Below are 14,093 nucleotides of genomic sequence, written 5' to 3' on the forward strand. Positions count from 1 at the left end.
TCATAGTGCTACCTATGTTATAAAATTTAGATATTACGTGTTCTAGAAAGCAATAGGAAGTAAATTTTCCTAAATTGTCATTTGGGTATCAACTTTTATTTACGACTTTACTGTTTACATTGACCATCATGGCTGCCAAGGCTGCACTTCTTATGAGAGTTGTTTCTGCCTCAGTAGCAGTTTCAAACAGAGCTTGTCAAATCATTAGAGACGTGCTCAAGAAAGGAGAATTGGGGATTGTCGAAAAGGTCAGTATCTTTTTACCACTATAGAGTTATCTTGTCTAACGGGGGTATGGCAATTACATGCAGCTTGAAAAAATGTCTTTTTTTTAAATTTTATGTTCAGACTTGTTCAAACAAATAAAATTAAAAGTTGAAGAACTATTATTTTGTTCATTCAAAATGCATATTCTTATTTAAATGATAGTATCACACTGTCATGAATACATATATAAGGCAAAATATTGTCCTATGAAATATTGTCCCTGAAGTCAGTGTCAGTATAATTTTTCATGATTATGTAACAAATAACCATGCTATTTAGTCCCCAACTATGAAAAAAATGTCAAGAGAGGGACTAAATTTCATCTTGAATTTTGTCTTATTGCACAATATTGCATAGGAGGGTAGAAATGAAATGTTGTCTCATTAAAGGGAGGTAATCCAAAGTTACATTTTGTGTTTATTGAGACAATATTTCATGGTTGGAGCCATCAACCTGGATAGTTCATGTAGATATTTAAATCAGCCAGCTACACAGAATGCATTTTGTTAAGACCAATACAAGAATTTTAAATGTCAATCTATTTATATATAAATAAATTTACAAAAAATGTAGTTTTGAATTGAATTCCACTTATTTCATTCCACTTTTCGATTGATTAAACAACATTTTTCACTTTTTGACATACATCTTTAATTTTAAATAGTAAGAATAACAATATTGCAACAAAAAGTTGAATGGAGAACAAAAAAAACTTTTTAAAGTCTTTTAAGGTTATAAGGTGGAACTTGTGTCCACAATGTCATTAGGTGGAATTATCATGTACAATGTCATCAGATAAAGTTCTAGAATAAGATGACATGCACATATCAGCATAATGATTAAATGTATTTGCTATCTTACAATGTAAACAGACAAAAAAGATAAAATTGGAATGTTAAATAGAAAATCGTAGGTTATAAATTAAGGTAGAATTCTGAATACTTTAAATTTTAACCATCATTCATAACTACATGTATAAAATGTCCTAGAAATTAAACCTTTTCTTGTTATGAAGATGGCACACACATTTTTGGTAGAATTCTGATGACATATAAATATACATGTACATGTAACTGTAAATTGTACTGGAAATTCAACCTTTTCATTATTCATGTTATTTTTGAACGAAAAACCTTCCACATAATTTTCCAAATTTGACACATGTTTTATGTAATTCAGTGTTCCATCTTAAATCTTTTGGCAGAAGCTTAATAGTACCAGTTGTCTGGAAGTGCACTTTAGCAGAATAACACAGATTGATAAGGCAATGTTGGAAGTCTATAAATAACCTTGAATATTGCTGCATTGTAGGTTTAACTGGAGGACATTGGTTGTATTTCAAGCACATTTAGAAATTATTGTGTTCTTCATATTGGTTTCATTAACAAAAAAATCATTGAATTATTATATCATGATGCAAAGCATATCTGACATTTTGATTTTAATCTTAACAAACTTGTACATTTGATAATGAAAATATATGATACATATATAACAAGAAAATATTATTAAATAATTGTTTCAGGGTAAAAATGATTTTCAAACAGAAGCAGACAGAACTGCACAGAGATGTATCATAGCATCACTACACAAACAGTTTCCCAAAGTCTCTATATTTGGAGAAGAGGTATGTACAAAGCAATATTACATGTATCCACAAGACATGAAGTATGTCAGATAAGTAAAAGAACTTATCCACCGGACTTTCAAGAAATAGATAAAATTTGTATATCCTACTATTATCCTACATCTATTCTATGCATATAATAATAATGAAATCAAATATCCCCATATAAACCGGTATGTCATTATAATAGAAGTTTTCATATCTATGTCAAGCTTTTTTAAATTAAAATTAGAGTTCCTGATAAGTAGATGTTCCAATTTCATGAAAAACAAAAGTCAATTGATTTGATTTGATGAAAATTATAAATTTTATACACTTGCAATGAAGAATTAGAGCATAAATATTTCATCTGTTGAACATTCAGTATTTTGGAAGGACGAAGCCTTTTAAAATGCACGTGGTGAACTGCATTCATTTGCCTTTTTAGCTCACCTGGCCCGAAGGGCCAAGTGAGCTTTTCCCATCACTTTGCGTCCGGCGTCCGGCGGCGTCCGTCGTCTGTCGTCGTCGTCCGTCGTCGTTAACTTTTACAAAAATCTTCTCCTCTGAAACTACTGGGCCAAATTAAACCAAACTTGGTCACAATCATCATTGGGGTATCTAGTTTAAAAAATGTGTGGCGTGACCCGGCCAACCAACCAAGATGGCCACCATGGCTAAAAATAGAACATAGGGGTAAAATGCAGTTTTTGGCTTATAACTCAAAAATCAAAGCATTTAGAGCAAATCTGACATGGGGTAAAATTGTTTATCAGGTCAAGATCAATCTGCCCTGCAATTTTCAGATGAATCGGACAACCCGTTGTTGGGTTGCTGCCCCTGAATTGGTAATTTTAAGGAAATTTTGCTGTTTTTGGTTATTATCTTGAATATTATTATAGATAGAGATAAACTGTAAACAGCAATAATGTTCAGCAAAGTAAGATTTACAAATAAGTCAACATGACCGAAATTGTCAGTTGACCCCTTTAGGAGTTATTGCCCTTTATAGTCAATTTTTAACCATTTTTCGTAAATCTTAGTAATCTTTTACAAAAATCTTCTTCTCTGAAACTACTGGGCCAAATTAAACCAAACTTAGCCACAATCACAATTGGGGTATGTAGTTTACAAAATGTGTGGCAGGACCCGGCCAACCAACCAAGATGGCCGCCACAGCTAAAAATAGAACATAGGGGTAAAATTCAGTTTTTGGCTTATAACTCAAAAACCAAAGCATTTAGAGCAAATCTGACATGTAGTAAAATTGATTATCAGGTCAAGATCTATCTGCCCTGAAATTTACAGATGAATTGGACAACCTGTTGTTGGGTTGCTGCCCCTGAATTGGTAATTTTAAGGAAATTTTGCTGTTTTTGGTTATTTATCTTGAATATTATTATAGATAAAGATAAACTGTAAACAGCAATAGTGTTCAGCAAAGTAAGATTTACAAATAATCAACATGACTGAAATGGTCAGTTGACCCCTTTAGGAGTTATTGCCCTTTATAGTCAATTTTTAACCATTTTTCGTAAATCTTAGTAATCTATTACAAAAATCTTCTCCTCTGAAACCACTGGGCCAAATTAAACCAAACTTGGCCACAATCATCATTGGGGTATCTAGTTTAAAAAATGTGTGGCGTGACCTGGTCAACCAACCAAGATGGCCGCCACGGCTAAAAATAGAACATAGGGGTAAAATTCAGTTTTTGGCTTATAACTCAAAAACCAAAGCATTTAGAGCAAATCTAACGTAGTAAAATTGATTATCAGGTCAAGATCTATCTGCCCTGAAATTTTCAGATGAATCGGACGACCTTTGTTGAATTGCTTCCCCTGAATTGGTAGTTTTAAGGAAATTTTGCTGTTTTTGGTTATTATCTTGAATATTATTATAGATAGAGATAAACTGTAAACAGCAATAATGTTCAGCAAAGTAAGATTTACAAATAAGTCAACATGACTGAAATGGTCAGTTGATCCCTTTAGGAGTTATTGCCCTTTATAGTCAATTTTCAACCATTTTTCGTAAATCTTAGTTATCTTTTACAAAAATCTTCTCCTCTGAAACTACTGGGCCAAGTTCATTATAGATAGAGATAATTGTAAGCAGCAAGAATGTTCAGTAAAGTAAGATTTACAAACACATCACCATCACCAAAACACAATTTTGTCATGAATCCATCTGCTTCCTTTGTTTAATATTCACATAGACCAAGGTGAGCGACACAGGCTCTTTAGAGCCTCTAGTTATTAATCTGCATTAAATTTGAAGGTTGTCATACACTATTGTCCTTTCAAATGAACTTTAAAGTTGACAAACCTGAAGATCTTCATCTTTGTCTTTTGGAATAGGATGACTGTAACATGAACAATCTTGGTTTGACAAGTAGATTGTCTCCCTTTGGTCCATGTCCAAACAAACTACATACAGATTTATCTCCCATGGTATGTTAACTGCATTGCATGCTTTAATGTCCTTCCTGTTTACCTTATTTATGGCTAGGTTACATTTTTATTAATGAAGTGGGAAAATGTGTCCAATTGAAACAAGATATTATGTTGATAAGTTTATGACAGAAAAAAAATTGATTCATGTACAGCAACTCACATAGAGATAAATCTATGAGTAAGATTTTTCTCAGGTCACCAAATTTATTCATCATCATTTAGAACAAAAGGTTGACCAAACATAAGGGAAATTGACAAAATTGACAAACGACACCAAAGTTTAAATGATACAAGGGAATATATGATTTAGATAGACTTCACTGCAAAAAAGTCCAAAACTTTAATGGAATGTGACTGTCATTATCTTAGAAGGCAATGGCTCTCATTCAAACTAAATAAGGTTAAACAAAACTAATATGTCTAAACTTTGACTCAAACTGAGATTATAAATGTTTCAAGGACACCAACACTAAAGAAAATAAACTGTATCTTACTGTTCTTTTGTAATAAGGCTCATGAAATAGGTGATTTGTCTATTTTCTTGTTAAGGCCCATGGCCAGCTTAAACACAACCAAATGCATGAACTGTCAGTTCTAACAAATTATGTAACTGGACTGAACACGAAATATATACCAGTATGCTAACTACAAATACAACAAATACCCGATAGCCAAGGTCAAAGATACTTTGGATTCATTTATTTTTTGTTGAGCCTGCAACTTTTGTTGCAGAAAGCTCTACACAGGGATAGTGATCCTGTGACGGCGGCGGCGTTAGCTAACTTCTTAAAAGCTTTATATTTTAGAAGGTGGTAGATCTGGATGCTTCATACTTTGTATATGGATGCCTCATGTTAAAAAGTTTCCGTCAGTCAATTGTCCAATGTCCTTGACCTCATTTTCATGGTTCAGTGACTACTTGAAAAAAAGTTAAGAATTTTTGTAATGTTACATTCTCTCTTATTATAAGTAATAGGATAACTATATTTGGTATTTGTGTACCTTGCAAGGTCCTCATGCCCGTCAGACAGTTTTCACTTGACCTTGACCTCATTTCATGGATCAGTGAACAAGGTTTGGTGGTCAAGTCCATATCTCAGATACTATACGCAATAGGTCTAGTATATTCGGTGTATGGAAGCACTGCAAGGTGTACATGTCCAACTGGCAGGTGTCATCTGACCTTGACCTCATTTTCATGGTTCAGTGGTTATAGTTAAGTTTTTGTGTTTTGGTCTGTTTTTCTCATACTGTATGCAATAGATCTACTATAATTGGTGTATGGAATGATTGTAAGGTATACATGTCTAGCTGGCAGTTGTCATTTGACCTTGACCTCATTTTCATGGTTCAGTGGTCAAAGTTAAGATTTTGAGTTTTGGTCTTTTTTTTTAATACTATATGCAATAGGTCAACTATATTTGGTGTATGGAAATATTTTATAATCTATACATCAGTCTCGCAGGTTTTATTTGACCGTGACCTCATTTTCACAGTTCATTGCTCAGTGTTAAGTTTTTGTGTTTTGGTCTGTTTTCTTAAACTATAAGCAATAGATCAGCTGTATTTGTTGTAAGGAAGGATTATTAGGTGCACATGCCTGCCTGGCATGGCTCATCTAGCCTTGACCTATTTTTCATGGTTCATTGGTCAATGTTTAGTTTTCTTGGTTAATGTTAAGTTTATGTGACAGTTGTAATAAAGCTTTATATTTAGGACTATCAACATAATATCAATGATTAGTAAAGAAGGCGAGACCATTCAGTGTGAACACTCTTATTTGATATTGCAAAAGGCTAAATACAAGCCAATAGATAATTCTTTCTTTGTAATTTAAATTTGTGGTTCATCTACCACCACAAAATAAGATAAAAAAATAATAATGAATCCACAGTAGTCAGTACATGCATATGGATATTGATATTTTGTTTGTTTTATCTTTTTGTTTAGTTTTGATACAAAGACATTTTGATTTGTTTCTTCTGTTTGTTTATCTCATTTATATTTCATTTCATATTTTAAAACAACTACATATTTCATTAAAAATAAATATTCACTCATATGTGTATCTTAATAATTTTTTTTGCACATTTTACCTTAAAAAGCACAATTTTCTCCTTACCTCAGGTATTACCTCTGGGGTTGGTAACAATGGTTACATCATGTGCTCAGCAGTCTGAAGGGTTGAAATCATTTGTATTCATAGTATGATATCCCATCTTCCAAAATGTTTGAAATAATTTCTTATTGTTTTTTAGAAGTCATGACATTTACAACCGGTATTCATAAACCATTAATTTAATTTAAAATTTAAAGCAAAAGCAGCACATATTTAAAACATAGAACTGATAAGTAACGATTTTTCTGTATTTCATTTGAATAACTTTACATTTAAAAGTTACAACACGTTTCATATACAGGTTTGTTCTGATCTAGCAATTGTCTCATCATGACCTATAAACCATTACTTTAATATGAATTGATTTAATATTCCTTCCAGGCATTAGATCCATCAGAAAAAATTTCAGAAGACTTGTTTGAATTGGGATTTTCAGATGAAGTTCTTGCTCATGACTGTCCTGAATATCTTAAAGATATAAAAGATGAAGAAGTAAGTGAAAAATACATAGTTGTCTTATGCAGACTGTTTGTTCTTTCATCATCTTTCTTTTCGGCCATTATAATTTCCATTTTTCATTGACTTAAGATTTCTGTTTTCTTAAAAACACATATAATCTTACACATTTTGTTGATGCAAAGTTTTTTGTTTATCCTAATAATATTTCATCAATTTCTCTTTAAAGCACTACAGTTTGTTTAGTGGGTTATATAATGAAATTTAATTAATGGAAAAAATAATGATAAAGTATACCCTTGTTGTCACTATAGAAATATATGCAAATTTCAAGAGAGATGCATTTGACCTTTATGTTGCAAGTACACAACAACAAACGGTTTCATTGCTTTGAACAGTCATACATTTGGAAAATTATCCTAGAAATTAAAAAAAACCAACAACATTGGTTTCATTGCTTTGCACAGTCTCAAGTTCAGAAAATTATCCTAGATATCAGTGTGAGGTACAGTTCTTGTTTGCAACCAATAGGTTACAAAAATGATTTTTTTTTTGTGCATGGATCATTATAATAATTTTTATTTACAAAAACAACCTAAAGGCATATATGGGTAGGACTTCATTATTCATTATTGTATCAGCATCACAGAAATATTAAGTAAAATGACAGAAAACACCTAAAAAATCTTCTGCATCCTTGAACAAACGTCTGCTCTCAACAGAATCTAAAGCAGCAAATTTAATCTACATGATTACAGTTTTAGCTTCCTTACATACATGTATATTTTTTTTACTTTAGATAGTTATATGGGTAGATCCTGTTGATGGAACAGCAGAGTATACACAGGGTAAGCTATAACTTTACTTCCTTTCTATTATAATGATCTTCATGTCTGAAATCTAATTCAACAAAAGGTATCCATGCATAAATCATATTGCTACATAGCATAATAGTTAGACAATGGTGAATGTCCTTCAACTTTGATTCAGTTGGAGAGTAAGGAGGCTTAGAGTAAACAATAATTAACTCTTCTAACATAAACCTTATTAATTATTGCTGTACTAAATCTTGCATACAAATAAAAGAAAATTTAGAACAAGTAGGGCTTCGTATATGGGTCTGAGAGACATTATATTAAATAAATAGCCAATTCAATTTTAACAGATAAGTCTTTGCTCTTTAAGGGCATACAATAGTTAAGATTCTGTATAGGCTATTTTTATACGACCGCAAAATTTGAAAAATTTTTCGTCATATATTGCTATCACGTTGGCGTCGTCGTCGTCGTCGTCGTCTGAATACTTTTAGTTTCCGCACTCTAACTTTAGTAAAAGTGAATAGAAATCTATGAAATTTTAACACAAGGTTTATGACCACAAAAGGAAGGTTGGGATTGATTTTGGGAGTTTTGGTCCCAACATTTTAGGAATAAGGGGCCAAAAAGGGCCCAAATAAGCATTTTCTTGGTTTTCGCACTATAACTTTAGTTTAAGTTAATAGAAATCTATGAAATTTTGACACAAGGTTTATGACCACAAAAGAAAGGTTGGGATTGATTTTGGGAGTTTTGGTTCCAACAGTTTAGGAATTAGGGGCCAAAAAAGGGCCCAAATAAGCATTATTCTTGGTTTTCGCACAATAACTTTAGTTTAAGTAAATAGAAATCTATGAAATTTAAACACAAGGTTTATGACCATAAAAGGAAGGTTGGTATTGATTTTGGGAGTTTTGGTCCCAACAATTTAGGAATAAAGGGCCCAAAGGGTCCAAATTAAACTTTGTTTGATTTCATCAAAAATTGAATAATTGGGGTTCTTTGGTATGCCGAATCTAACTGTATATGCAGATTCTTAATTTTTGGTCCCGTTTTCAAATTGGTCTACATTAAGGTCCAAAGGGTCCAAAATTAAACTTAGTTTGATTTTAACAAAAACTGAATCCTGGGGGTTATTTGATATGCTTAATCTAAATATGTCCTTTGATTTTTGATTATGGGCCCAGTTTTCAAGTTTGTCCAAATCAGGATTCCATATCAAGTATTGTGCAATAGCAAGAAATTTTCAATTGCACAGTATTGCACAATAGCAAGAAATATCTAATTGCACAATATTGTGCAATAGCAATTAATTTTCAATTGGAGTTATCTTTCTTTGTATAGAATAGAAGTTGATAATATATGTTGGAAATTTGCCAGACATGACTATGATGTCATTTTCTATTTTTATTTGCCAATAACTTTATGTAAATAACTTCATTGGAAATTTGCCAATATAAAATGTTGCTGATGAAGCTTTTTTTCCTTATCTTATCTAAAATGTTTTTAGATAATGTATGTTGGACATTTGCCAGACATGACTATGATGTCATTTTCTATTTTTATTTGCCAATAACTTTATGTAAATAACTTCATTGGAAATTTGCCAATATAAAATGTTGCTGATGAAGTTTTTTTTATTGTTTTATACAATAAACAATGTATATTCACTTTTACTACCACCCAATCTTTACCATTCAGTGATAACAAGCACTTTATTTTACATTTTAATATTTTATGATGTATTTAAAAGAGAAGTTATTGTTGCAAACTCCATTAGAAATTTGAATTGATATCAGTTTTGCAAAAAGGGAAACGGGGATGTGAAAAAAAAGGGGGGGGTTTAAATTTTTCTCATTTCAGATTTCATAAATAAAAATAAAATTTCTTCAAACATTTTTTTGAGAGGATTAATATTCAACAGCATAGTGAATTGTTCAAAGGCAAAAAAAAATATTTTAAGTTCATTAGACCACATTCATTCTGTGTCAGAAACCTATGCTGTGTCAACTATTTAATTTTAGATTTAAAAAGTTTGAAGAAGAAATCTTTAATTGATTTGTAAAATCTTGACATTTGTTTTGTGTAAAAAAAAACATGTAATGTCAAAAATTTGATCACAATCCAAGTTCAGAGCTGTATGACGCTTGAATGTTTTGTCCATACTTGCCCCAACTGTTCAGGGTTCGACCTCTGCGGTCGTATAAAGCTGCGCCCTGCGGAGCACCTGGTTTTACATTGTACCTGATTAAATCAAATATGTAATAAAAATATATCATCATGTGCTCATTTTTTTTAGCAAAAATGAGGTATAAATTTTATATTTTTGCTCAAATTTCAGATTTGTGGACATATTTTTCCTTTCGCCAGAAATACATAACTTTTTAGTTTAAAAAAAAATAGACACAAGTTGTTTTTTGTTAACTTATTTGTAAATTCTCTTTTATATAAATGTGCTTTAAAGGAGTTGGTCCAGTAAGTGCCGATTTTTGCCTCAAATTTCAAATTCATCTAACGAAAGATTTTAGACACTTTTTAAACACTTAAGTGTCTATTTCAATTGATTCGATTAGTTTATGTGAAAGATTTTAAACGTTTTAGTCATTAAAAACGCTCCAATTCAAGCTTAAATATTAAAAATCTATCAAATATGCCAAAAAACTTCACTTTTCAGATGGTTTTTGTCATAAATGACATCCTCAACCTTTATATATATTATGTATCATCATCATATACAACTTTCATTTCAATGTTATAAATGAACACGAATACGGCCACTTTCATTTAAGACGGAAACCACCTAAAATTAAACTAAAATGCTAAAATTGTGAAGATTTCAGTAATTTAGCATGACTTAATGATGCTAGTACCAAATATATGTTCAATGTATTGTCAAAAACAGCCCATATTTATGTAGCAGAAGCATTCTACTTTCGAATAAATAGATTAAAGAGTACATTTTCACAATTTTGGAAAACTGCTATATTTTGGGGCCAAAAAGGGGTCTTACTGAACCTACTCCTTTGTGCAATTTGTTTTTCAAAAAACTCATATTAAATCAAATGTTCATGAATGTAGAAAAAAAACATCATTTTTTGCTGTATATATATCAAATTTAAAAAAAATTGCACTATTTACGTTTTCATGAAAATTGGCACACATAATCTTCATACGTAATCAAACCAAATGGCTCTTTAAAAAAAGTCATTACCTCCCCTGTAACTGTATCGTATGCCCTTAATAATCCTTTATTTATGTTCAGTATAGACAAAATCTATTGTTTTTTCAGGCTTATTAGATCATGTGACCTGTTTGATTGGTATATCAGCTAGAGGTCATTCAGTAGCAGGCATCATTAATCAGCCATTTTATAATTATAAAGCTGGGCCAGACGCAGAATTAGGCAGATGTATTTGGGGAATCATTGGTCTAGGTAAAATATGCAAACTTCTCCCTTTATCTGGAACTTGCCTAATAGCTATATGACATTCACAGAACTTATCAACACTTAATAGAGTGTCTTATTTCACTATTTCTAAAAGTTATGAGTCCCTGGACTCACCATGAAAAATTCCTATTGAGAATCCTGTGTAAAGGGGGAAAACTGTGTTTTTTCTTTATCAAATGTAGGATATTTTATTACTGACATCATAAAGATTAATGGGGGTAATGATATACATATATTTAAAAAAAAAAATAATGTTGTCATACTTTTGATTTCTTTGATCTTTAAAAAGTTTTGGTGAAATAATATGGAACATTTGTTCTTCAACATAACCAGACCAACAAATTTTCAGTTTTTCCTTTAGCTTTAATGTATTTGTAGGGTCATTTGGATTCACTAGAGATGTGTTACCGAAAGATGAATTCATTGTTACAACATCTAGATCTCATTCTGACCGACTTGTAACAGAAACTGTAGAGGCTTGTGAGCCTACAAGTGTGGTGAGGGTAGGAGGAGCTGGTCACAAAGTAAGTACAGTCATTCAATTATCTGTTGTTCACATGTTACTTTACCTACAAGTGTGGTGAGGGTAGGGGGAGCTGGTCACAAAGTAAGTACAGTCATTCAATTATCTGTTGTTCACATGTTACTTTACCTACAAGTGTGGTGAGGGTAGGGGGAGCTGGTCACAAAGTTAGTACAGTCATTCAATTATCTGTTGTTCACATGTTACTTTACCTACAAGTGTGGTGAGGGTAGGGGGAGCTGGTCACAAAGTAAGTACAGTCATTCAATTATCTGTTGTTCACATGTTACTTTACCTACAAGTGTGGTGAGGGTAGGAGGAGCTGGTCACAAAGTAAAATTGAGAATGGAAATGGGGAATGTGTCAAAGAGACAACAACCCGACCAAATAAAAAACAACAACAACAGAGGGTCACCAACAGGTAGTAAGTACAGTCATTTAATTATCTGTTGTTTACATGTTACTTTACCTACACGTGTGGTGAGGGTAGGGGGAGCTGGTCACAAAGTAAGAACAGTCATTTAATTATCTGTTGTTTACATGTTACTTTACCTACAAGTGTGGTGAGGGTAGGGGGAGCTGGTCACAAAGTAAGAACAGTCATTTAATTATCTGTTGTTCACATGTTACTTTACCTACAAGTGTAGTGAGGGTAGGGGGAGCTGGTCACAAAGTAAGTATAGTCATTCAATTAGCTGTTGTTCACATGTGCTTTTTCCTTTATATTGTCATGTTTTTAGGACACAACAGAAGAAAAAAAAACCTAAAATCACAATGGCCGACCATCACACTGGAAGCAACTCCTTTGAAGTATTACAAATCTCATAGAACCACAAAAGTTTGTAATTGAGTCAGAACATGAAAGTATTATATTGACAATATAATACTTCAATGGTCAGAACAAGTCGACAAAGTTTGTTTGTGAGTGACTTTGTGTAATGTTTCTAGGATCTCATGAATAAGATTAAGAAACCAATTCAATAGACAACTTTCAAGTTCGATGCATTTCCGTCAAAAACTCTGGTTTTAGTGAACGTCATTTGTGCGTTTAGGGGCTTCGTCACTTCCATTCTAATGTTGAGAGAGTGGTTGGAAAACTATAATTCTATATTGTACGAATTATTCGGCAAATTGAATTCTCAAAATCTGCTGTCATTTGGGAATTGTCATTAAGTACCTACAGAACAAACATTATTTTTAATTTATCCTGCACAACGACGATCACTAAGAAGCTTGAGGAACGTAAATAGTGCAGGGATACAGGCGAGCCCCTCTATTTGGTAAATGACGTCATAAAGGCGCACATAATTGACAAGTTTTTCCGGTGACGAATGAACTTGAAAGTGGTCTATTACATTGAAATGTCTTAGCCCTGAAATTCTTTATTTTCATCTATACAGAATTGATTGTTTTAAATATTGTTATGACATAGATGTTATGAAAATAATTATTAAATTTTAAAATTCCAATAAATGTATTTGCAGGTACTATTGCTGATAGAAGGGAAAGTCCATGCATATGTTTTTGCCAGTAAAGGATGCAAGAAATGGGACACTTGTGCCCCAGAGTCTGTTTTGGCAGCAGTTGGTGGACGTTTAACTGATATGCATGGTATAAAAATGTCATACGGTGCAGGAGTTCAACGCAAAAATACGGGAGGAATTCTTGCTACAGTTTCAGATCATGACTATATTGTCAACAAAGTTCCAGAACATGTGAAAGAAGTTTTTGATAAAAGCGTTGAGGCCCAAGATTGGCCTGAGTTCGAATTAGCCAGAATACAGCACATGAATAATAAAGATGTTGACCAAGGTGTCAAAAGAAAAAAAACAGATACACCAGATTCTGATTCTAGCAGATCTACAAAAAGTGACTTGTTAGCTGATGAAACTCTTGATACCAAGCTTTAGATAATTAAAATGTCTAGATATTTTTATAAATTTAGGGAAATATAATTCATTATGTAGGATAATTATATATATAGATTATAGTAAATGTACTAAACAGAGAATAGCTTTAGTGATGCAGTGCGTCATAATCATTGTTACAATAAAAGAAAATATATACTATTTTTACTTCCATTTTATTTTGCATATTCTAATTTTATTATTGTTGTATAAATATACTATGAATGTGTTGCCAAATTTTTGTTTCTTAGGTGTCTGTTGTTCTGTATAAATTTTGTTTATTTATTTGTATAAGAATTGTTAGTTTTCTAATTTTTTTTATTCAAATGAAGATAAAAGAAAGGTAGATATAGTTTCTCAAAGATGTAATATCATGAGTACTCTGCTGCTAACTGAATTAATGTCTAAGTCAGCTAGCTAATATATGAAAATTATATCTTAAACAAATATTTCATGAATAATGAGCATATGAGGAGATAAAATAAAAAAAAGAAAA

The 14,093-nt window shown here is 31.9% G+C and overlaps 1 protein-coding gene across 2 annotated transcripts; it reads left to right on the top strand.

Annotated features, from left to right (window-relative positions):
• The first annotated feature begins 95 nt into the window (after window positions 1–95).
• Window positions 96–14,093, top strand: LOC139517401 (3'(2'),5'-bisphosphate nucleotidase 1-like). 2 transcript variants are annotated; one of them, XM_071308385.1, is made up of 8 exons: window positions 96–248; window positions 1,793–1,894; window positions 4,234–4,326; window positions 6,830–6,940; window positions 7,704–7,752; window positions 11,009–11,152; window positions 11,546–11,691; window positions 13,175–14,093. In XM_071308385.1, the coding sequence occupies exons 1-8, from the start codon at window positions 129–131 to the stop codon at window positions 13,598–13,600; spliced, it is 1,191 nt and encodes a 396-aa protein (XP_071164486.1). In that variant the 5' UTR covers window positions 96–128; the 3' UTR covers window positions 13,601–14,093. The 2 variants fall into 2 exon arrangements, with proteins under 2 accessions (XP_071164486.1, XP_071164487.1); XM_071308386.1 differs by lacking the exon at window positions 4,234–4,326.

Source organism: Mytilus edulis, chromosome 3 (genome assembly GCF_963676685.1).
Source record: "Mytilus edulis chromosome 3, xbMytEdul2.2, whole genome shotgun sequence".
Classification (NCBI taxonomy): Eukaryota; Metazoa; Mollusca; class Bivalvia; order Mytilida; family Mytilidae; genus Mytilus; species Mytilus edulis.